This window comes from Monodon monoceros, unplaced genomic scaffold, assembly GCF_005190385.1.
Source record: "Monodon monoceros isolate NGI ecotype Baffin Bay Population unplaced genomic scaffold, NGI_Narwhal_1 Super_Scaffold_18, whole genome shotgun sequence".
NCBI classification, from domain to species: domain Eukaryota; kingdom Metazoa; phylum Chordata; class Mammalia; order Artiodactyla; family Monodontidae; genus Monodon; species Monodon monoceros.
The window spans coordinates 173,393,786-173,419,253 of record NW_021703774.1 but is presented as its reverse complement, the minus strand read 5'-3'; the positions used below and the strand labels follow the sequence as shown (position 1 = coordinate 173,419,253).

The window sequence follows — 25,468 nt, the reverse complement described above, 5'->3', positions numbered from 1 at the left end:
TTTTTGGTGATTCTGGAACTACTGTTTTTCCCTCGATTGCAGTTTGGGCATTTCCCACCCCTACACCTAAGCATTTCCTCTGCATTTTTAGCTAGCTTACGAAAGCACATTACTTCTACCCTGATTGCTTGGGTTGCGAGAACTAGAAGGATCTCTCCAAGAGCTGTGTTGATATCTCAAGACACTCCAATACACTTTGTAATGCAGGGCACCTTTTTAATACTGTGCTCCTTAAATGACAAAGGTGTTCCATGCAATGGGATGAAATTAGCAGGAAAGAGAATTTTTCAGGTTTTCTGGTAGCTTTTTAGAACACTCCCTTTTTCAACTTGTTGGCATTCAGACTGTCAGCTGTTGTTTACAACATTCTCAGCTTAATGTTATTAGTCTTGAATCCCAACCAACTCCCCAAATGTGCTGCTCAGTGAGTACACTGTGAAGTTTAAACATGAGCTGTGCTGAGCAGATTCTGCAGTGTTCCTGTGCCCTGATATTAATGGTGAGCTTGTAAACGTAAATTTGAGTGCCCTTAGGCCCTGACGTCAGGTTGTTGTATTAATCACACCATATATGGAGGTAAGGCATCCTGATGAAGTTTTCTTTTTCAGTTTCAACATTTACCAGCCATCTCTTTGTTCTACGTAATTCAAGTTAAGATACTCATAATATCCATTACTGGTCTATTTTTTTTGTTCTCTTCGAAGTAAACAAGGAAGAATGGAAAGAATTAAAGGTGTAGGTGTAGGGGTGGCAACAAAAGATTTCTTAAAACGTTAATAGAATTGAGCAGATATTGGAACATTTAGTCCAGTTTCTTTACAGATTATAGGTGCTTGGTAATCAGAAACATATTCGTTGCTGTGATATGCAGGTTAGAGTAATTTATTTGATTAGAGCAAGGAGCCCGGGAGAGTCCTACAGCAGGCTCCACATTTGTGAGTTTCTGTTGAATCACGGGGAGTCTTGTCAGAGTTTTAGGGTTCACCAAAACCTATTACTTCTGGAGAATTCAGCTGCCTTACTTTACGGTCAGCCTTGTGAAAGGACAAAGCAACACACTGTGGCTGGATTCTAGGCTCCTGTGTATGCAAAACAGCTTTTCCTTGGGCAAGCAGTGCAAATGCCTGGACTTGCAGATTCGGCACTTTATTTGACATGCCTCCTGTTCTTAAATTTTCTTTAACTTATACTTCTGATTTTTTTTTTTTTCTTGCAGATCTTTATCCCCATTTTACAAGGCCTGGCTCTCGCTGCCAAAGAGTGCTCCCTCGATAGTGACTACTTTAAATACCCCCTCATGGTAAAACTTTATTCTTTTCCTTGTAACACATTCAGTAGATGTTTTTCTTCCAGATGATTTTAACATACACTTTTCTTTCAGGTCCATGATCAACCTTGTTTTCAAACTTAAAACATGAAATCATTGTGTTGGCCATGCAGAGTGTTTGGTGTGCAGTGAGATGCATCAGTGAAGACAGTTAGCAGCGCGGTACATATTTCACCATCCGAGCCTTAGACAGGAGTCAGTGATACAGTCATTAAAATGTACTTTGCCTTATTCTATAGCTTATGAAAACAGTAATCATTGGTGGTCTCCTTCTTGATTGTCCTAGCAATGAGCATACCATATTTGGGGTGAAATTTTGTTAATTTAAAACAAAACAGAACAAAAAAAAGAACTGTGACAAATGCAAATAAAGAAGGCAGAGTTAGATTAAGAAAAGGAATACAATTTTGTCTTTACATAGTGACTTTGCACAGAAAATTGCACAGTGCTTTTCTTGTTCATCTTCCCCGTTTCCTGAGGCTGTACACTTCACTTCAGGCTTTACTTGGAAAACACAAATTTGCTCAGCTCCTCCAGGCACTTAGAGGAAGCATAAATTGTGGACAGAACTATTGGCTAGATTCTCACCAAGGGTCTTCAGAGTTGTGAAAATATTGGAACCAGAAAGAAAATAAGAGGCTGTTTTCTTCTCTGACCTTGCTTCTTTAAAATTTTGGGAGAAAAATACTTTGAAGTATTACTGAATATTTTTCATTCTAAAAGTATGAAGGAAAAATATCAAAACATGAAATTAGTTGACTCTGTATAAATACGACCTTGTGTAAATTGAAGCCTTGGTTAAATTGATGTTTTGCTGCCCATGTTCCTTTTACTCATTCTGCTAACTTGATTCCATCTTACCATTAATTCACTGCTTCCTGAGCACCTCAAGTGTGACACACACAGAGGATCCAGGAGCTCATGAGATAAGGTGCCTCTCCTCAAGGCAAAAATCAAGACCACAACGATACAGTCAGATAATTACAATCAGTGCAAAGACAGAGGTGTATTTATCTGTTTCAGAAAATCAAAAGTGAGCTAAAAGGCTTAATATTAAAGTTAAACATTAATTAATTAATGTTTTAAACATTAAAGCCAGTTAAGTAGAAGGTGAAGCAGGAAGTCTTAGTTTTAAAAATAATTTTGAATGAATTTATGTCAGGGTTCTTCCTAGTGCACGTTATTCCCATTCCTAATGAAATTCTATTAATCCTTATGCATTGTTCTGTCTTTGGCACATAAAAAGAAGTGGAAAAATCTGATTATTTGAGTTCAGTGATGAAATCTCTTAGTGTACATTAATTATCACTGTATTATATAAATATTCCCTCCTGGAATTGTTGGCTTTTCTCTTGTGGTTTGAATTAGCTTGATGATTCAGTAAGGAGCTTTTAGTGTCACATATCAACAAAGTGTTCTTCTGGGTCAAAAGACAAAGGCCTCCATTATGATAGACAATAGTTTTATTTTGTACCATTATTGATGCTTGTGCAGCAAAGGGAGTGCACTGAGAGAAAGGGCAATAATTTAAGGCAGGAAGCGGAAGACCGTTGGAGCTAGAATCAGAAAGAAGCATGATTATCCTCTAGGTCGGTGGATCCCAACTTTGCCATACCTTGGAATCATCTGGGGATCTGTAGAAAGTACCTCTGCCTGGCTCTCCAAAGCTGTGACTTAATTCGTTGAGGATGTGGTGAGGGCGTGGCCTGGCATGGGGCTTTCAGAGGCTGCCCAGGTGATCCTAATGTGCAGCTGAGTTTGGGAGCCCTGGTGCTGAGCAGGGAGAATGTTTCCTTCTCAGTGGCTCTCTGAGCCTCAGCGGCTTCTCAGATGTGTCAGTGCCTAAATGCATGGACTCAAAAGCTTCCAGCAGCTGTTTTAGCAACTCCCATAGCAACATCCAAATCACAGAGGAAATTAAATTCACTGTTAAAATAGTGTTTGACTGTATTACCATGGCCATGGTAAACGCTTTTTATGTGCCTAAGAACTATATTTCCTGATTGTCTTAACTCGAGAACGATTGGAGCGCCAAAGGAAAACTTTGAGGTTCTCAAAAAACCAGGGATCTTGAAACCAAGGAATACTTTTAAATATATTTTGAATTTGGTCGCTTATTAAATTTTAATTATTTATAGTCCTGTTTAATACTGGCCATCTAAAGTTTATGAAGCATATCTTTCTGGTATAGAAAGATGTTAAATGAAAAAATCATTTATTGTAAGAATATACTCATTTACCTCTGTGTGTATACGTACAAAAATATGTCTAGAAAGCTCTTGGCCAAAATATCAATAGAGTTTAATGAGGGTGAAGTTTATGAGCGACTTTTAGTTTCACTTTATATTTCTGTTTTATCGGAAGTTTTTTGCAACGCACATGTACTAGTTCATTCATCAGAAAAGCAGTGAAGCTATTTGTGCTTTGTTGGGAATGCATACGTATTTATAGCAGCATTAAAGCTATGTCTTGGTGTTACCCATGGTGGTCAGTTTAGGATGAAATACATTTAAATGACCCTTTCTGATCTTGTTTCTAGGCTTTAGGTGAGCTCTGTGAAACCAAGTTTGGAAAGACACACCCTGTGTGCAATTTGGTAAGTGCCACCACTCTAATGGACTTGCACATTTTCAGTGAACATGTAACACAGAAGATATTCCTTAAGTAACAGTATCTGAAAAATGTCTCTTGGAGGACGTTGAGATGCAGATGTGAGTAATACATGTGGGTGGCTCTCAACTGTTACATTGTTGTCACCTACATTATTTCCGGGAATGACATTATTCACTTCTCTTTTGTGATTTTCGGGAGATAAGTATTGTACAGCTAGTACAACAGGTCCTGTTGGAAACGTTTCCTTGAGTCCTTTGGTGGTATAGGAATAGTTCATTTGCATGATATCAAATATTATCACGAAACATAGAAATTAAAAGTATATCTTGTAAAAATGTAGCGGACCTGGAGGGCTTTCCTTCATCTGAAATGAGAAAAAGTGGACAGGCATCCTGACATATTTGTGACCTTGTGTTTTTGGATGTTAAGTGTCAGCCATTTTGCTGGTGGCTAAGAGCCAGCTGAACAGGTCACCTGCCGAGAATTCTTTTTGTCTCATGTTTACATCACTTGCTGATTTAGCAGCTTGACTTGCCTCTTCTGTTTTTTCCTAGGTTGCTTCTTTGCCTTTGTGGTTGCCGAAATCATTAAGCCCTGGCTCTGGGCGGGAGCTGCAGAGACTCTCGTACTTGGGGGCTTTCTTTAGCTTCTCAGTCTTTGCAGAAGATGATGTAAGTACAGCGGCCCTTTGCACTTTGCCGCTCTTATGTTCAGATTCTTCCCCAAATGTATATTATACGTTGAATTTTTGCTTTCTCTTTCCAGGCAAAAGTGGTTGAAAAATATTTCTCAGGGCCTGCCATTACCCTGGAAAACACTCGTGTGGTGAGCCAGTCACTGCAGCATTACTTGGAGCTGGGAAGGGTAGGTGTTGAGAAAATGAATCCAAAGGATGAATGTGTTTTCAGTTCTGAAAGTTAAAAGCAGCACAATTATAGGCTCATTATAGTGTGATTAAGGTAATTGGGCCCCTGTCCTGGAAAGGAAATAGCAAAGGCTATTTTATTAAAACTATAACTACTCCCCTCTTCCACTCCACATTCTGCTTTCATGCTGATCATCTTGATACAGTTGAATACGGACCTTTCTTCTATCCTTGTAGTCAGGTTCTTCTAAAATGAGTGGACGTGGGAGAGGAGAAAAAGTGGGAAGGAGTTTAGCTTTTCGTAAAGTCAAAAAGGAATAATTTCTTAAACAAAGTTTAAATTTTTTTCTTCCCTTATAAAATAAATTTCAGCAAGAGCTTTTCAAGATTCTGCATAGTATTTTGTTAAACGGAGAAACCCGGGAGGCTGCTCTTGGTTACATGGCAGCTGTCGTCAATGCCAATATGAAGAAAGCACAGATGCAGGTAGGATTCCTGAAGACTGCTTTTACTTATTCATTAATTCATTCATCTAAGTCATATTTATTCAGAACCTACCAGACATTGTGCTAGGAAATGGAGATACAGTGTTGAACAAGATAGACAAGCTTCCTACCTTTGTGGAGCTTATGTTCTATAGGGTAGATGAGTAGACATGTAAATGTTTAATTCTAGAATCGATGAAGCCAGTGAAGCAAGGTAGAGGACTTGAAAGTAACCATGGAGGCACCAGAAGGAAGGCATGGGAGTGTCCAAGGAGGAGACATTTGATCAGAGGCCTGACTGATAAGAAAGAGCCAGCCATCACAAGGCTGAGAAAAGAACTTTCTAGATACGTGTGAAACACGAAGGTGGGAGTGAACCAGCTTTGGAACGAGCCCCACGTGCAGGCTTTCGTGGCTGGAGGATAGTGAACAGGAAGGAAACCGGCGGGTCATGGGCTGGAGGGGTGGGCAGAGGCTCCATCAGGTTGAGCTGATGTTTTAAGAAGTGTCATGAGGAGCCGCTGGAGGGTTTTTGGGAAGGAAATCACCAAGTCTGCTGTGTGGAGGATGGGCTAATGGGAGGAGGGGATACAGGAGCCAACCCAAGGAGACCAGGTACAAGGTGCGGTGTTCCCGATGAGGGAGGCTGGTGGCTGGGACCACTTTACTGGCATGGAAAAGTTAAAAGGGCATCCTTGCTATATTATTATTATTAAAAATAATAAATTTATTTATTTTTGGCTGCATTGGGTCTTTGTTGCTGCACGTGGGCTTTTCTCTAGTTGCGGTGAGCGGGCGCTGCTCTTCGTTGCGGTGCGCAGGCTTCTCATTGCAGTGGCTTCTCTTGTTGCGGAGCACGGCCTCCAGGCGTGCGGGCTCAGTAGTTGTGACACGGGCTTAGTTACTCCACGGCATGTGGGATCTTCCCGGACCAGGACTCAAACCCGTGTCCCCTGCATTGGCACGCGGATTCTCAACCACTGCGCCACCAGGGAAGCTCCCTTGCTATATTATTAATGAGCAATGTGACATTTCTACTCAGAAGAAAAAGCAGAGAGAAGAGCATGGACGTGATATTAGACTGCCTGGATTTCCAACTGGGGTTCCACTGTTTGCCGGCAGTAGGATGTAGACAGTTGCTTCTCTGTGCCTCCATTTCCTTGTTGCCAAGTGGGGATAATAATAGTACCTGACTCGTGGACTTAGTGTATATAAAGCTGTTAGAATCATGCCCAGTACGTGGTGAGCACTCCACCGATGTTAACTATCTTTATTAGAATTATGGTCTTTTTTTTTTGGCTGTGCCACACGGCTTACAGGATCCCCAACCAGTGATTGAACCCAGGCCCTGGGCAGTGAAAGCACGGCGTCCCAACCACTGGACCTCCAGGGAATTCCCGGAATTGTTGTATTCCTAAAGCAGGATTATTCTCTCGCTGTCAGCCAGAGAAGCTGTTAGTCAAGTGGTAACTGTGAAACGAGTTGTTCTGATGCTTTTGAGGGGAAATAAAGAAGAGAAAGGAAATAGCATTTATTGCATTTCTGCTTACTGATTTTGAGGATCTTAGGCAAATCACTTAAATTCTCTGAGCCTTAGTTTCCTCCTCTGTAAAATGTGAATAACAGTATCATTCAATTCTAAGAACTATTGTGGAGATTCAGTGAGAGAAAACCCTTCACGTATGGTTAACACTCAACAAATCGCACCTGCCAGTAGAGTGACGATGGTGGTGCTATAGGTGTCCCCTCGCTGACTTCAGGATGAAAGTTTGCTCTCCTTTCTGTACACTTGTGCCAAAATTTCTGTTCAGATCATGATTTTAAATACTTTTCTCTTTCACAGACGGATGATAGATTGGTATCTACGGACGGATTGATGCTGAATTTCCTTTGGGTGCTGCAGCAGCTAAGCACAAAGATCAAGTTAGAGACGGTCGACCCCACGTACATATTCCACCCGAGGTGTCGGATTACTCTTCCCAGCGATGAGACGAGAGTGAATGCAACGATGGAGGACGTGAATGACTGGCTGACTGAACTTTGTGAGTGACCTGTTCATTGTTAGGTCGTTAAAAGCTGCCCTTCTTTTATTATTTTTTTTTGGTTGCCCCACGTGGCACGTGGGATCTTAGTTCCCAGACCAGTGATCGAACCCACGCCCTCTGCATCGGAAGCATGGAGTTGTAACCACCGGACCACCGGGGAAGCAGTTTTTCTATTTTCTTTTAATTACAAAAAGTAGAGTAGATATGCATTCTAACAGAAGGACCCATTTGGACTCGGCATCATCCCACAGTGTGAATCTGACACCAGCTACAGCGTCCCTGTCTGTCACCTCCCAGCGTCCCACCCCCATCCCTGGGGCTCCCTCTTGCCCTTGTTCCTGTTCTCCGTCATCAGTGCCAGTTTTCATTGACTCCTCTCCCCCTAAAGCTGCTACATCAGACTGTTATGGGATTATCAGGAGGAGAACTTTAATAAACATCTTAATAGCAACGCTACTGTCTTACTCGTTAAATATAAGGAGACTGAGGCTCCAGAAGGTGCCCAGCTCACCTAGCCTGTCAATCAGCGAGTTGCAACTGCGGCTCAGGTGTGCTGAGCCGAGCCCAGGGCTCTGTCTGCTCCACCACACTCCCTGATCTGGGTCCATCCTTCCCGGTGTTTAGTTCGGTTCCATTTTTTCTTACTTGGCAGTAGTGAGGGAAGCAACCTAATTCTTTAGGGAATTTCTGTTCCTCTCAGGCGACCTGATTTCTGATAAGCCAGGCAAACTCCAGAATTAGGATCTGGGCTCCTGGGGCCAGGCCAGCCAGGGTTGGGGGTAGTTAGAGGGTTTGTGGAGAAGGTCAAGGGGGTCCCCTAAAGAACAGGCTGCCCAGAGGACGGCTGGAGCTAAGGAAGACGCTTTCTGAGGAAGGCCCCTTCCAGAGGGAGGGCCTGTGGGAGAGAGCAAGAAGAGAGCCTACCCTGCTTGACCACAGCTGCTTTCCCGGCTAAACGCAATCGTGACAGAGAGGTCCAGAGGAGCAGAGGGAGAGAATGCAAAGGAGTATAGATGGAGAAGGCAGAAGAGAAGGAAAGACACAGGCAAAGGGAAGCTTGTGACGAATAAAATGTATCTGAGAGACCGGTGATCAGGAAAACAGAAAAGTAGAAATCCAAGAGAAATGGGTACATATCTTATGTTGCAAAATACTGGGTTTGAAAGTGATTCCTGAGTGAAGGAAAATAATGACTTTCTGGGCTTCCCTGGTGGCACAGTGGTTGAGAGTCCGCCTGCCGATGCAGGGGGCACGGGTTCGTACCCTGGTCCAGGAACATCCCATATGCCGTGGAGCGGCTGGGCCCGTGAGCCATGGCCGCTGAGCCTGCGTGTCCGGAGCCTGTGCTCCACAATGGGAGAGGCCACAACAGTGAAGAGGCCTGCGTACCGCAAAAAAAAAAAAAAAAGACTTTTCTGCTTTTCCATTTCTTTGTTTTGTTACAATCCCTAAGAATCTGTCAGTACTGGGAATGCTATTCATTCACCCAAGTGAGCCACGTCCAGCTTATGTGGAGGGGTGGTTCTCAGCTGCACCAGGTGAGAAGTTAGAGTTTACAGAGTCTAGGAAAAAGAGAAAAATTTATTTTGTTTGGATGCTAATGACTCCTCACAAATTGTTACTACCTCTCTAGAAATACATTTATGAGCTAGAGATACGCAATAAAAATTAATACAATAAAAAAAAAAGTTCTTTTTTGGATTAGCCAACATCAAATAGATACGTAAAACAAATGGGAGGAAATGTGCTGTTCTGGGTTTAAATATATATGTGTATACAATAGAAATAATAGCAATGACTTAGTTATTATGTAGATTTTATATATGCCAGTTAAAATTCTCATGAAATCTCTCATAGATCTTGATGAATTGATGGAATAAAAATACGAATATTTTGAAGGTGTTATGATTATGGATCTTTTTCTCTATATTATAAAGCATGTTATTAAAGCAACTATACTTCAATTAAAAAAATTTTAAGGGGTTTCCCTGGTGGCGCAGTGATTGAGAATCTGCCTGCTAATGCAGGGGACACGGGTTCAAGCCCTGGTCTGGGAAGATCCCACATGCCGCGGAGCAGCTAGTCCCGTGAGCCACAACTACTGAGCCTGCGCGCCTGGAGCCTGTGCTCTGCAACAAGAGAGGCCGCGATAGTGAGAGGCCCGCGCACCGCGATGACGAGTGGCCCTCCACTTGCCACAACTAGAGAAAGCCCTCGCACAGAAACGAAGACCCAACACAGCAAAAATAAATAAATTAATAAAGTCCTAAAAAAAATTTTTTTTAAGACATGTTACTTAATGACAAACATAAAAACCGTAAGACATTTAGTTTTAAACATTATAAAATTATTCATGGAGTAATGTAGAGATTCCATCCTTACCCGGCACGAAAAAGCCGAACAGAGGATTTGACCCAGCCATAAAAGAGAGAGAAATTTTTAATGATTTAAGAAATGGAAAATATCATCAGAGATAATATATATATATCTTAATATATAAACATACTTTTTATAGAGGGAGAGAAAATGAATATGTAAAATAAAAGAATGGGAGAAAATATGTGTCACATAATTGATAAAATCATATTCAAAATGCAGAACGGTTATAAATGTGTAAAACCAAAACTAAATTCTACCAAGAAACAGTTATCTTTTGTTTGGGGGGAAAAAATATAAGCAGTATATGTCAAATAAAATATACTTGTAGGGAAAAATATACATATTTGTAGGAATTAGATACAAATTGAAAGAAATTCAAGTTAACGTTCTATAACTATAAATTATTCAAAAACAGAGTGATAAGATAGAATATAAGTTTGTAAATAAATAGATGGTATTTTATCAATTAATTTAGTCTATCTAAAGTGAATTCTGTTGATTCATAACAAAAATCTGTAATACTGTCTTTCTCAATAATTCCACTTCCCAGAATATACTCCCAAAGCTGGCAACGGAGAGGGGATGAGGGAGTAACTTGTTATACATAGATCCTCCCAGCACTGTTTCTAATAGAGAAAAATTAGAAACAACAAATATGTCCAACAGTGGGGAAATGGCTATGGAATCTGTAGCTTATTTACATAATCTAATACCGTTTTGAGGTTTAACAATGATGTTTGAATAGTAGAAATGATTCTATAAAATACACCAGGAAGACACATCACCGAAGATTGTTGGTGTACATTTGTATAAACATTTAATTAGATGGGACAGAGTACCTGATCATAAATGGAGCTCAGAGGAATTCTGTTTTTCTTATAACATTACCTAAGCCTAATTTTTTTTTTGTAAATTTATTTATTTATTTTGGCTGCTTTGGGTCTTCACTGTTGCGCATGGGCTTTCTCTAGTTGAGGCGAGCGGGGGCTACTCTTCGTTGCAGTGCGTGGGCTTCTCACTGCAGTGGCTTCTCTTGTTGCAGAGCATGGGCTCTAGGCGCGCAGGCTTCAGTGCTTGTGGCACGTGGGCTCAGTAGTTGTGGCTTGCGGTGTCTAGAGCACAGGCTCAGTAGTTGTGGCACACGAGCTTAGTTGCTCCTCAGCATGTGGGATCTTCCTGGACCAGGGATCAAACCCGTGTCCCCTGCCTTGGCAGGCGGATTCTTAACCACTGTACCACCAGGGAAGTCCCATTAATTCTAATTTTTTAAAAGTGTCCTTGGGGGCTTCCCTAGTGGCACAGTGGTTGAGAGTCCGCCTGCCGATGGAGGGGACGTGGGTTCGTGCCCCGGTCCGGGAAGATCCCACATGCCGTGGAGTGGCTGGGCCCGTGAGCCATGGCCACTGAGCCTGCGCGTCCAGAGCCTGTGCTCCGCAACGGGAGAGGCCACAACAGTGAGAGGCCCGAGTACCACAAAAAAAAAAAAAAAAAAAAGTGTCCTTAAACTTCTTGAAAATACAAGTGTAATTTTGTCTTCTTAATTGTGTTTTTCCTCTGATGTAGTCATGTGATAGATTTTATTTCGGGGATTTTGTTCTTTTTCCTAGATGGAGATCAATCTCCGTTTTCTGAGCCGAAATTCCCTACGGAATGCTTCTTCCTTACCCTGCACGCCCACCATCTCTCAATTCTGCCGGGTTGCCGACGCTACATCCGCAGACTCCGGGCCATACGGGAGCTCAACAGGTATGTGCATGATGCCGTGTCCTGAGGTTGCCTGAGTCACCACTTGTTCTCACAAGCAGGCAGTTCCCTTGTGACCAGTAGATTTGAATGTGAGGGGTACATAGGGTACAGTATACCATCTGCCTCTGCTACTACATCCATGTTCCTTGATTGGCCAGAGTTCTTTACATGGTGAAGTGACCCAAACTTAGATTTCTAGAGTTCTCAACCCTTGGTATATGGTTGAGACTTCCATTAACTTTTTCCACTGGGCACCATATTATCAGGAGGCACTTTAAAGGATTTCTCGGGTTCCAGACATATCCCTCTTTCTCTGGACTGTGAAACAGTAACTCTGGTTTCCCTTAATAAACAAGGTCATTTACTCTCACTAACATGTAATTCACTTTTTTTGCACATTGTCCTGTGGCATAAGAAGTCTAAAAGGGCCAGATAGTAGCCTCAGTTTCCTATTCATTAGTACCATTGTTGTTTTTCTTAATCTAAGCATTTCTCCCCATGTACCAGCACCTGCAAACAAAGGTCACAGGAATAGGAGGCAAACATTTTTTTGAACAGGTCATCTGGAATAATAATGGAGTAGCCACTTAACACCATTTGGTCCGGGAGTGGTGTAGTCCGAGTATGATAGAAAATGTGTCATATCTATGTCTACCTTGAATTAAAATAGAATCAATCACTTAATAATTCTAATAACTGCCTGGTAGATTTCTTAATATTTTTTTTCTACATGTAATCATGTTGTCTGTAAATGATGACAGTTTTCTTTCTTTGTCATAATTTTCTTTTTTATTTTTATTATTTTTCTAATTTTAATTATGCTTTATTATTTGACCTACATGCTATTTATGATTGTATTGATTAATTTTAAATTCTTTTCCTTTTTTTTTTTTTTAACCCCACATTTGTTTATTTATTTATTTCTTTGGCTGTGTTGGGTCTTCGTTTCTGTGCGAGGGCTTTCTCTAGTTGTGGCAAGCAGGGGCCACTCTTCATCGCAGTGCAAGGGCCTCTCACTATCGCGGCCTCTCTTGTTGCGGAGCACAGGCTCCAGACGCGCAGGCTCAGTAGCTGTGGCTCACGGGCCCACTTGCTCCACGGCATGTGGGATCTTCTCAGACCAGGGCTCGAACCCGTGTCCCCTGCATTAGCAGGCAGATTCTCAATCACTGCGCCACCAGGGAAGCCCTCATAATTTTCTTTTTCATGCCTTACTGCCTGGCTACAATTTCTACTACAGTCTTGAGTAGAAGTATTGATAACTTTATTAAAATTTCTTTCTTTTTCCCGTTAACGGGGGGAAGTTTTTTAGACATCCTCTATTATCAGATTAAGGAAATTCCCTTTTAGGTGATTATTTTCTACAGGTTTTTTGTTCTCAACAGGAGTTGAATTTTATTAAAATCTTTTTCCATCTCTGTTGAGGAGATCAGATTTTTTTTCCCCTTTATTCTATTAATATGGTTGAATTACATCAGCTGGCTTTCTGATATCAAACCAATCTTACATTCTTTTTTTATTATTATTATTATTTTATTTATTTTATTCTTGACTGTGTTGGGTCTTAGTTGTGGCACGTGGGATCTTTGTTGAGCCATGCAGGATCTTTTGTTGCAGTTCCTGGGCTTCCCTCTAGTTGTGGCGTGTAGGTTTTCTCTCTGTAGTTGTGGCGCGCAGGCTCCAGAGTGTGTGAGCTCTCTAGTTCAGGCATGCAGGCTCAGTAGTTGTGGCACGCAGGCTTAGTTGCCCCGTGGCATGTGGGATCTTAGTTCCCTGACCACGGATCAAACCCGCATCCCCTGCATTGGAAGGTGGATTCTTTACCACTGGACCACCAGGGAAGTTCCCTTATATTCTTGAAATAAACTCAACTCTATATTATTGCTTTTAAATCTCATTGGATATTCAATTTGCTAATATTCTGTTTAGGAGTTTTGAGTCTATATTCAAAAGAAAGATTGACCTATGATTTTCATTTCTTGTTAAGTCCTTCTCAAATTTTGTTATCAACATTATTCTTGCCACATAGAATCAGTTGTGGCGTGTTCCCTCTTTTTATATTTTTTGAGGAGTTTATTGTGTAAGAATTATTTTATTTCTTCCTTAAATGTTTGGAAACATTGATGAAGTTGTCTGGGCTTAGAGTTTTCTATGTGGGAAGTTTTTTAAATTATGTATTTTATTGTTAATAGATATAGGCCTGTTTAGATTTTCATTTCATCTTGTGCCAGTTTTCCTGTGGTATGTAAAGTTTCAAAACTTTTCGGTATAAAGTTGTTCATAGTATCCTCTTTTTATCACTTTTGTGTCTGTAGGGCCTTTATTATTTCCTTTTAGTTTAATTTGCTTTTTGTTGATGTTTCTATTGCTTTTTGAGGTTGATATTTAAATCATTCATTTTCAGCTCTTTCTTATATATGCATTTAAGGCTGTTTAGTTTCCCTCTAAGTATGGCTTTAGCTGCATCCCTCATTTTTAGTAGGTCATCTTTTTTACTGAGGTATAATAGACATATAACATTATGTTGGTTTCAGGTGTACAACATAATGATTTGATGTTTGCATATATTGCAAAATGGTCACCACAATAAGTCTAATTAACATCTGTCACCGTACATAGTAACATATTTTTTTCTTGTGATGAGAACTTTTAAGATCTCTCTCAGCAACTTTCAAATACACAGTACAGTATTATTAACTATAGTCACCATGTTGTATATTACATCCCCATGACTTACTTATTTTATAACTGGTAGTTTGTGTACCTTTTGACTCCCTTGACCTATTTTGTCCACCCCACTCCCCCACCTCTGGCAGCCACCAGTCTTCTCTGTGTCTTTGAACTTGGTATTTTGGGTTTTTGTTTGTTTTTTTAGGATTCCGTACATAAGTGAAATTATATGGTATTTTTCGCTGTCCGACTTATTTCACTTAGCATAATGCCTTCAAGGTCCATCCATGTTGTTACCAGTGGCAAAATTTCATTCTTTTTTATGGCCGAATAATATTCCTCTGTGTGTGTGTGAGACATTTCTTTTTCCATTCATCTGTTGGTGGACACTTAGATTGTTTCTCTATCTTGGCTATTGTAAAAAATGTTGCAATGAACATGGGGGTGCATATATCTTTTCATTTTTGTTTTCGTGGGCTAAATACCCAGAAGTGGAATTGCTGGATCATACGGTCGTTCTAATTTTAATTTTCTGCGGAACATCCATACTGTTTTCCATAGTGGTTGTACCAGTTTACATTCCCACCAACAGTGCACAGGGGTTCCCTTTTCTCTGCATTCTTACCAACACTTATTTCTTATCTTTTTGATAGTGGTCATTCTAACAGGGATGAGGTGATATCTCATTGTGGTTTTGATTTGCATTTCCTTGATAGTTAGTGATCTTGAACACCTTTTGGTATGTCATATTTTATTGTTCAGTTCAAAATACATCCTAATTTTTATTATTTCTTACTTGACTTGTGGATTATATAAAGATGGGGTGCTTAAATTCCAGATTCTTGGGGGGATTTGTTCATTTATCCTTTGTTACTGATTTCTAGCTAAATTCCATTGTCAGAAGACATATTCTGATTTGTGTTCTTTGAACTTTATTGAGATTTGCTTTGTAGCTAACATTTAAATTAATAAATGTTCCATAGCGGAAATGAGCGCACAGGAATTCCCTGGCAGTCCAGTGGTTAGGACTCTGCACTCTCACTGCTGAGGACCTCGGTTCAATCCCTGGTCAGGGAGCTAAAATCCCATGCGCCACGCAGCCAAAAAAAAAAGAAGAAAAGAAAAGAATCCGCTTTCTATATTGCTTTTTGCAGTATTTCACATATATCGTTTAAGTTTGTTTATCTTTTGTTCAAATTTTCCTTATGTCTGCTGATTTTATCAGCTTATAGTATCAGTTATTGAGAGGCTTATAAAAATTTCCAACTCTGATTTGTCTGTTCCTTCATCCTGGAATGGATGCTGTCCTGTGGTCCCATCATTCCCACTGACTTCGGAGGATACATTTCAATGGCACCATCTGCCATCTTCACTCCCAGCCTGCAGTGAGGGTTGGTGCCTTTCAGAGATGTTGGTGTTTCCCTCACCTGTGTATTTTTCAGTGCTGTGATACAAGAAGTATCTTCCAGGGCTTCCCTGGTGGTGCAGTGGTTAAGAATCTGCCCGCCAATGCAGGGGACACGGGTTCAAGCCCTGATCCAGGAAGATCCCACATGCTGCGGAGCAGCTAAGCCTGTAGTCCGTGGCAACTAAGCCCGTGTGCCACAACTACTGATCCTGCACTCTACAGCCTCCGAGCCACAACTACTTAGCCCGCACATCTAGAGCCCGTGCTCCACAACAAGAGAAGCCACTGCAATGAGAAGCCCGCGCACCACAACAAAGAGTAGCCCCCGCTCGCCGCAACTAGAGAAAGCCCGCGCGCAGCAGTGAAGACCCAATGCAGCCAAAAATAAATAAATAAATTTTTTAAATAAAAAAATTAATTAAATAAATAAAAGTACATCTGGCTGAAGTCAGATTAAGAAAATAAAAGAAGTATCTTCCAGGACACAGTTGGGGTATGTGTGTGTTTTGAGAGGGTGGTTTTCTGAGCTAGTCATATGTGGTAAATCTATATTAATATTCCAAGCTTCTTATATTTTGGATTCCTTCCTCTGAATTTATATCAAGGAATTCCTAACAACTCAACTTCAATTCTAGGTTTTAGTCAACCAGGTGGGCACACAGTTAGAGCCCCTCCCAGATACTCAGGATAAGGTTGAATCCAGAGACTGTGGTCGTATTCATGTCAATGAATTTATCCCCACTTAGGAGTGTGTTAGCATGTTCCTCTCTTGGTGATCAAGCATCTTCAGAATCTGTTCCACACATACTGCCACATTTGTTCACTACATATGTAGTAGGTAGAATAGTGGTGCGGCAAAGATGTTCATGTCCTAGTGCCCAGAACTTGTGAATGTGTTACCTTACATGGTAAAAGAGACTTTGCAGATGTGATTAATTGTAGGATCTTGAGATGGAGAGGTTTTCCTAGATTATCCGGGTGGACCCAATGTATCACAACGGTCCTTTTAAGAGGGGGGCAAGAAGGTCAGAGTGAGAAAGGAAATGTGATGACAGAAGCAGACATCAGAGTGATGTGGGTCCACAAGCCAAGGAATGCAGGCTCCCTCTAGAAGCTGGAAAGGGCAAGGAAACACTCTCCCTAGAGCCTCCAGAAGGAATGCATCCCCTGCTGACCCATTTTAGATTCCTGACCTCTGGAACTCTAAGACTATAATTGCGTTGCTGCAAGCCAGTAAGTTTGTGATGATTTGTTACAGTAGCAATAGGAAGCTAATATAACATATTAGCAAATCTTGGTCTTTCTTTTTTCTTCAAATATGTGCTTTTCCTGCATGTGGCTTTGTAATTGGCCCATAAGGACAGTGATTGATCTCACTCCAGTTTCGGTTCTGGAAGCAATGAGGTATGATGGGTTGGGACCTAAGGGAAATTGGCATCATCCTGCAATTTGACCATCTGAGCTACAATCACTGCAGGAGCTGCTTCTGCTGTCAGACGAGGCTCAGGGGATTTAGGGATTTGGGTACTTTGGTTCTCCTGAACTCCTCCATTTGAATTCTTGGAGTCCCAGTCTTTGCTCTGACATTTAGATAAGAGATCCAGTGAGGTTATGGATTCAGTCTATGTTATAATTTGGTGCTTTATAGGACCAGACTCTGCTTCTTTATGGTCGCCTTAGAAACTCCCTGACTCATTGGTTTGTTCTTGAGGCGAGATTTTAAAATCTGGAGCCTGTCATTTTCTTCTGTGAGCTTTCCAGCATAGTTACAAGTAGCCACACCATCTCTTCACTCTAGGAGGTCACTGGTGATCATTTATGCAGCTGTTTTTCCACTGAGAACCTGGGCTACCAGTTTTATGCCCTCTCATGCTAACTGAATCTTCACCGCTTTCTTTTTTTTTTTTTTTTTTTAGTATTTATTTTTAATTATTTATTTTGGCTGCACCGGGTCTTAGTTGTGGCACACGGGATCTTAGTTGCGGCATGCGGGATCTAGTTCCCCAACCACGGATCGAACCCAGGCCCCATGCATTGGGAGCGTGGAGTCTTACCCACTGGACCACTGGAAGTCCCCTTCACCACTTTCAAACCAGCCCAGTCGAAGAACTAATCCCAAAGGCCCATTTTTCTGAAGGGCCTGTTACCTGTAACCTCTTCTTGCCAATAAGCATATAGGTCGTTATGTTAGTTTCCTTTTGCTACTGCAACAGATTACCATGACCTTCGTGAGTTAAAACGACAAAAATTATTACCTTAGGGTTCTGGTGGTCAGAAGTCCTAAAATCAAGGCTGCATTCCTTCTGAGGCTCTAGGGAAGGATCTCTTTCTCTGCCTGTTCCAGCTGCTGGAGACCCCCTACCTTCCTTGGTTCACGGCCCGCTTCCTCTCTTCAAAATCAGCACCATCGCATCTTCAGCTCTCCCTCCCTCTGATCTCTGCTTCACTTGTCACAACTCTTTCTCTTACTCTGACTCCCTCTTTCTCTTAGAAGGACCCTGAGATGACATTGGGCCCACCCAGACATATGGGCCCGTCTCAGACTCCATACCCTTAATCACATCTGCAAGTTTCCTTTTGCCATGTAAGGTAACATATTCACAGGTTCTGGGGATTAAGCTGTGACATCTTCCTGTGGGGCGGTGGGGCGGAGCATTATTCTGTCTACCATTATTCATGTTCCAGTTGTAGACAGAGGAATCCACTTCATCTGAGATAAGCAGAAAGAGGATAATTAAGGCTACTATTTGGTTTATTGAATCACTGGCACGCCTGGAAAAGAGGACTCCCAGAGCTCTTCTTCGAACCTGGCCTGGCAGGAAGAAGCTGCTTCAGGGTTCAGCCTCTGCCAGTGCTTCAAGCAAAACCCGTCCACACTGTGCTTCCAGAAGAACCATGTGGCTGTCACTTCACTATATTCACCTCTGCCTTCAGTGAGGGCTCACCTCTTGGTGGAAGCTAGGTCATGTGCAGAAATGCTGGCAGCAAGGGAATCAAGGAAATGTAGTTTTTGTTTTTGTTTAATTTATTTATTTAATTAATTTATCTTTGGCTGTGTTGGGTCTTCGTTGCTGCGCGCGGGCTTTCTCTAGTTGCGGCGAGCGGGGGCTGCTCTTCGTTGTCGTGCACGGGCTTCTCATTGTGGTGGCTTCTCTTATTGCGGAGCACGGGCCTCTAGGTGCGTGGGCTTCAGTAGTTGTGGCACGCAGGCTCAGTAGTTGTGGCTCGCGGGTTCTAGAGAGCAGGCTCAGTAGTTGTGGCACACGGGCTTAGCTGCTCCACGGCATGTTGGATCTTCCCGGACCAGGGCTCAAACCCATGTCCCCTGCATTGGTAGGCGGATTCTTAACCGCTGCACCACCAGGGAAGTCACTAGGAAATGTACTTTTAAAGAAGTTATTGCCCCCTAGTTTCCTACACAATGTTTTGATAGATAGAAAGGGTTGACATAGTGTTAAGTGAGCCAGTCTTTAAAATGTGCAGCATATTACATGATCAGGGAAGGCTTTACCTGTCTGACAGGTGATATTTGAGGAGATACCTGAAGGGAGTGAAGGAGCAAGTCGCAAAGGTAACCTCAGAGAAGAGCATTCCAAGCAGAAGGAAAAGTGCCCTTAGTAAAGTAGCCTTTTGTTTTGGGTAATTGAGTAGGCATAGTAACCTTGCATTTTCTCCCTCCCAGAAAAACAGGGAACAATGTATTTCCTTCCAAAAGTAATGATTACTGTATTTCATCAAATCTAAAATGCCATCCACTTTAAGACATCGTTATGTTGGGAACCAGTAAGAAAGAAAAATACTGCCAATTTAGCCACAACTTGCCACTGAGTTTGGTGATGCTGACATGGGGGGAGAGAGGGGACATGTTTCTGAAAGTCAGTGACATGGTGAAAATGAACACATAAGGTGGGTGATGGATCTCTGTGTCTTCTTTCATTTGACTGTTAGTCTTTACTTTCAGAACTGTGGAAGACTTGAAAAACAATGAAAGCCAATGGAAAGACTCCCCACTGGCAGCTAGACACCGTGAAATGCTGAAGCGCTGCAAAACTCAGCTTAAGGTTTGTATCATTAATTGGGATAATTATACACCAGCCTCATAATAGTAATTTTCCCACCAGAATATGAGCAGTGTAATGTCCTCAGTTTTTCTCATTATTCTCTTCCCCCCAAGATAAAAATGGTACATTTAAAAACTTGTGGATAGTTTCTATGTATATTTAAATCTCAGGACAGAAAATGCCTATGCCTATGCCCATGACAGTATGAATTCTTAATGGATTTTATCATCCTCAGTTGAACGTCACCTCCCTTTCCTTGCCTTGTGCAAGATCCTCCCCATCTGCTAACCCTCACCCCCGCACCTCTAAACACACACAACTCCAGTTTGTCCAGCCACGCATTTTCATGATGTTTGACAAAGTGGATTTGTGGTAGTGGAAAGATCTCTTTGCTTTGCCCCTCATTGTTCGTTTAATTGAAAATGATCCATCTTATAGAACCTAACTGCAGATGGGAAGATTTCTGCTTATGAGACATAGCTGGAAACAAATGCTAGCTAAGGTTGTACAAGGGAAGCACAGGCAGCAAATTTATGCCTTTTTCATTTATGCATTTTTATGTTCCAGTTACAAAGCTGAATGTTAGCTGCTCGTGTTTTTTGTTGATTCGTAGGATGATGTGTAGACATTTTACCTGACTTAGATTTCTGGTACAAGTTAAGATTTCAGTTTTATTTATCTATACAGTAGACCTCTTTGAGATACCGAAAAAGCTGGGGGCTCTTTTCTGGGGTCTATAGACCCCCTAAGCACTCCAGAGATAGGTTTCAAGAAGCCTATAAACTGTTTATATGCAGTGTGTGCTCACGTGTGTGTTTGAACTCACAGCGATACTCTGAGGGGGTTTATACCCTTGGTGGACAAGCATTTTGCCCAAGAGCAGCTTTTCAGTGCTGACCCGGCATTGAGATGCGGATTTGTCTGGCTCTTCTCAGTAACCATCCCTGACTTCCGAAGGGCCTCCCCCATCAGATTATTTGAATATGGCAGTGACAGCCTAACCTTTTTCAGCACTAACTGTGTGCTAGGTTCTGTGCCCAGTGATTCGCATGGCATGCCTTTTCTTTCTCTTAGAACAGAGAAAGAGAAAGCTCTTGAGACATGACCAGCATCTTACAGGCAGTTAGCAATGAAGCTCTTGAAGCTCTAGAGCCTAGGTTTCCCATCTCCTTGCCCATTCCCTGCCCAATCACGCTGCAGGTACTTAGCCACCAACTAATCTATGGGTGGGGACATACCTGCTTCCGCAGAAACTGGTACGATGCAAGGCCTGTGCTGATGCTGGTTTACTTGACGAGAGCTTCCTGAGAAGATGTCTGAATTTTTACGGCCTTCTCATTCAGCTGCTGCTCCGCATCCTGGACCCTGCCTATCCCGAGTGAGTGTGCTCTGTCCTCTTCACACCGGCTGCACTCCCCAGGCTGTGTTGTCTTTATTGTTCTTCAAAGCCAATACCTAAGACAAGACCCTTACGTTATTAAGAATTCATTTCCAGGTTGTACTTATATAGAAAGTAGTAATTTTTTTTTTTTTTTTTTTTTTTGCGTGGGCCTCTCACCGTTATGGCCTCTCCCGTTGCGGAGCACAGGCTCTGGACGCGCAGGCTCAGTGGCCACAGCTCACGGGCCCAGCCGCTCCACGGCATGTGGGATCTTCCCGGACTGGGGCACGAACCCGTGTCCCCTGCATCGGCAGGCGGACTCTCAACCACTGCGCCACCAGGGAAGCCCGAAGGTAGTAGTATTAATAAATATTTTCGGGGACTTCCCTGGCAGTCCAGTGGTTAAGACTCCACACTCCCAATGCAGGGGCCATGGGTTCGACCCCTGGTTGGGAAACTAAGATCCCCACGTGCCGCATGGCGCGGCCTGGGGAAAAAAAAAATGAGTAAGTAAATATTTTCCTTGGAATTAGTTACAGTAATAAGGGACTGTCAACACCTATTAAATTATTACTTTTGACATAGTGCTTTTTAAAAATTGGCTATAAAATCTTCAGGGTTTTTTTTTGTTGTTCTGGGGGGTTTTTTGTTTTTGCTTTTATTTATTTAGTTAGTTAGTTAATTTTGGCTGCATTGGGTCTTCGTTGCTGCACGCAGGCTTTCTCTAGTTGCCACAAGAGGGGGCTACTCTTCGTTGCGGTGCACGGACTTCTCATTGAAGTGGCTTCTCTTGTTGTGGAGCACGGGCTCTAGGCGCGCGGGTTTCAGTAGTTGTGGCATGTGGGCTCAGTAGTTGTGGCTCACAGGCTTTAGAGCGCAGGCTCAGTAGTTGTGACACACAGACATAGTTGCTCTGTGGCATGTGGGATCGTCCCGGACCAGGGCTCGAACCCGTGTCCCCTGCATTGGCAGGCGGATTCTTATCCACTGCGCCACCAGGGAAGCCTCGCTTTTCTTTATTTTTTTTAATTGAAGTAGAGTTGATTTACAGTGTTGTGCCAGTCTCTGCTGTACAGCAAAGTGACTCAGTTACTCATATATAGACATTCTTTTCTTTTTTAATATTCTTTTCCATTATGGTTTATCACAGGATAGTGAATATAGTTCCCTGTGTTTATACAGTAGGACCTTGTTGTTTATCCATCCTATATTAAATAGTTTACATCTGCTAATCCCACACTCCCAATCCTTCCTTCCCCCACCCCCCTCCCCCTTGGCAACCACAAGTCTGTTCTCTATGCCAGTGAGTCTGTTTCTGTTTTGTAGATGGGTTCATTTGTGCCATATTTTAGATTCCACATATGAGTGATACCATATGGTTTTTGTCTTTCTCTTTCTGACTTCCTTCACTTAGCATGATAATCTCTAGTTGCATCCATGTTGCTGCAAATGGCATTATTTTGTTCTTTTTTATGGCTAAATAGTATTCCATTGTATATATATGTACCACATCTTCTTTATCCATTCATCTGTCAATGAACATTTAGGTTTTCTCCATGACTTGGCTATCGTGAATAATGCTGCTGTGAACATAGGGGTGCATGTATCTTTTTGAATTATAGTTTTGTCCAGGTATATGCCCAGGAGTGGGATTGCTGGATCATATGGTGATTCTATTTTTAGTTTTTTGAGGAATCTTCATACTGTTCTCCACAGTGGCTGCACCAACTTACATTCCCACCAACAGCGTAGGAGGGTTCCCTTTTCTTTACACCCTCTCCAGCATTTGTTATTGGTAGACTTTTTAATGATGGCCATTCTGACCTTTGTGAGGTGGTACCTCATTGTAGTTTTGATTTGCATTTCTCTAATAATTAGCAATGATGAACATCTTTTCATGTGCCTACTGGCCATCTGTATGTCTTCTTTGGAGAAGTGTCTATTAAGGTCTTCTGCCCATTTTTCAATTGTGTTGTTTGATTTTTTTTGTTGTTGAGTTGTATGAGTTTGTATATTTTGGAGATTAAGCCCTTGTCTGTCACATCATTTGCAAATACTTTTCTCCCATTCCATAGGTTGTCTTTTCATTTGTTTTTTATGGTTTCCTTTGCTGTGCAAAAGCTTGTAAATTTGATTAGGTCCCATTTGTTTATTTTTGTTTTTATTTCTATTGCCTTGGGAGACTGACCTAAGAAAACATTGGTATGATTTATATCAGAGAATGCTTTGCCTATGCTCTCTTCTAGGATTTTATGGTGTCATGTCTTATGTTTAGGTCTTTAAGACATTTTGAGTTTATTTTTTTTCATGGAGTGAGGGAGTGTTCTAATTTCATTGATTTACATGCAGCTCTCCAACTTTCCCAGCACCACTTGCTGAAGAGACTGTTTCCCATTTTATATTCTTGGAAAATTGGCTATAAAATCTTTGATTGATAGAAAAGGAAATTGGAAGCTAAACGCTGGAGTTAACAGGATATTAGGTCCCCCTAGGCACTGGGTCCAGGCAAATCCCTAGCGAATTCAGAGAATGAGCTGAGAACATTCTTGATCTCTTTATCATCACCTGGACAGCTCTTCCAGGCAGCCATTTTTGTTTTATTTGTTATTACTTTATGGTTATTATGAAATCTCAGGATCACCAATGTTGGTGAGGTTGGCCCAAGCCCCCTGCAGGAGTGGAAAATATTGGGTTGGCCAAAAGGTTCGTTCAGTTTTTTCCATAAGATGGCTCTAGTAGCACTTAGTTGTCTTTAACTTCATTCGAAACAATTTTGTTAGGTTGTATGTGACAGCTGTCATATCAGCGTGCATTTAAAAAAAGACATCAGAATTGGTGAATTTTTGTGTAGCCATTTTCATATTGAAGATGGATGGAAAAAAGTCACAATTTCAGCATATCATGCTTTATCATTTCAAGAAAGGTAAAAACGCAGCTGAAACGCAAAAAAAGATTTGTGCAGTGTATGGAGAAGGTGCTGCGACTGATCGAATGTTGTCAGAAGTGGTTTGCAAAGTTTCGTGCTGGAGATTTCTCACTGGATGACACTCCCGGTCGGATAGACCAGTTGAAGTTGATAGCGATCAAATCAAGACATTAACTGAGAACAATCAATGTTACACCACGTGGGAGATAGCCGCATACTCAAAATATCCAAATCAAGCGTTGGAAATCATTTGCACCAACTTGGTTATGTTAATTGTTTTGATGTTTGGGTTCCACGTAAGTTAAGCAAAAAAAACCTTCTTGACTGTATTTCCGAATGCCATTCTCTACTTAAATGTAATGAAAATGTTCCATTTTTAAAACAAATTGTGACGGGCAATGAAAAGTGGATACTGTGCAGTAATGTGGAATGGAAGAGATCATGGGGCAAGCAAAGTGGACCACCACCAACTACACCAAAGGCCGGTCTTCATCCAAAGAAGGTGATGTTGTGTATATGGTGGGACTGGAAGGGAGTCCTCTATCATGAGCTCCTTCTGGAAAACCAAACGATTAATTCCAACAAGTACTGCTCCCAGTTAGATCAACCGAAAGCAGCACTCAACAAAAAACGTGCAGAATTAGTCAACAGAAAACGCATAATCTTCCATCAGGATAACGCAAGACCGCATGTTTCTTTGATGACCAGGCAAAAACTGTTACAGCTTGACTGGGAAGTTCTGATTCATGTGCCGTATTCACCAGACGTTGCACCTTTGGATTTGAATTTATTTCGGTCTTTACGAAATTCTCTTAATGAAAAAAATTTCAATTCCCTGGAAGACTGTAAAAGGCACCTGGAACGGTTCTTTGCTCAAAAAGATAAAACGTCTTGGGAAGATGGAATTATGAAGTTGCCTGAAAAATGGCAGAAGGTAGTGGATCAAAAGGGTGAAGACGTTGTTCAATAAAGTTCTTGGTGAAAATGAAAAATGTGTCTTTTATTTTTACTTAAAAACCGAAGGCACTTTTTGGCCAACCCAGTAGTATTTAAAGTACATGTGTAGCTCTGTTGTCTCAAACAGTTTGAGTTCCATAAAATGACCAAACATGACCCTTTTATTTCCTTCACATTTATTGCATTAATCTTAATGCAATAAATAAAAATCAAGAAATCAAGAAAAGGAAAAACAAAAATGTTTCACGTCCACCCTAGCCTATCCCTGTCTTCATTATTCCCTGTTCATTTCTGGTTGTAGTTTCTTTGCCTGTGCACTTTTTACATAGTTCTGTTATAGAATGAGAGCTTTTTCCAAATGAAACACTTACTTGTGATGGTAATATGATATTCCTTGTAGTTTGATGTGTCGTGATTTCATTTTGTAACCTGTACTTTTTCTCTTTGACAGTGTCACACTGCCTTTAAGTTCAGATGTCCCCAAGGTATTTGCAGCATTGCCTGAGTTTTATGTAGAAGATGTTGCTGAATTTTTATTTTTTATTGTACAGTAAGTCCCATTCACATATTACATAGTTCTAATATGTGTTTATATTTAATATGTA

At 41.5% G+C, this 25,468-nt stretch overlaps 1 protein-coding gene across 4 annotated transcripts in view; it reads left to right on the top strand.

The window, feature by feature from the left end:
* UBE4B (ubiquitination factor E4B) overlaps window positions 1-25,468 on the top strand; it is a 110,246-nt gene that overhangs the window by 59,060 nt on the left and 25,718 nt on the right. For all 4 annotated transcript variants that reach the window (XM_029228179.1, XM_029228182.1, XM_029228181.1 and 1 more), the window contains 10 exons: window positions 1,217-1,300; window positions 3,867-3,923; window positions 4,495-4,611; window positions 4,706-4,804; window positions 5,178-5,291; window positions 7,134-7,332; window positions 11,322-11,460; window positions 19,500-19,599; window positions 20,850-20,977; window positions 25,315-25,413. In XM_029228179.1, the coding sequence (XP_029084012.1) occupies window positions 1,217-1,300; window positions 3,867-3,923; window positions 4,495-4,611; window positions 4,706-4,804; window positions 5,178-5,291; window positions 7,134-7,332; window positions 11,322-11,460; window positions 19,500-19,599; window positions 20,850-20,977; window positions 25,315-25,413 (1,136 nt within the window). The remainder of the gene's footprint in view (window positions 1-1,216; window positions 1,301-3,866; window positions 3,924-4,494; window positions 4,612-4,705; window positions 4,805-5,177; window positions 5,292-7,133; window positions 7,333-11,321; window positions 11,461-19,499; window positions 19,600-20,849; window positions 20,978-25,314; window positions 25,414-25,468) is intronic.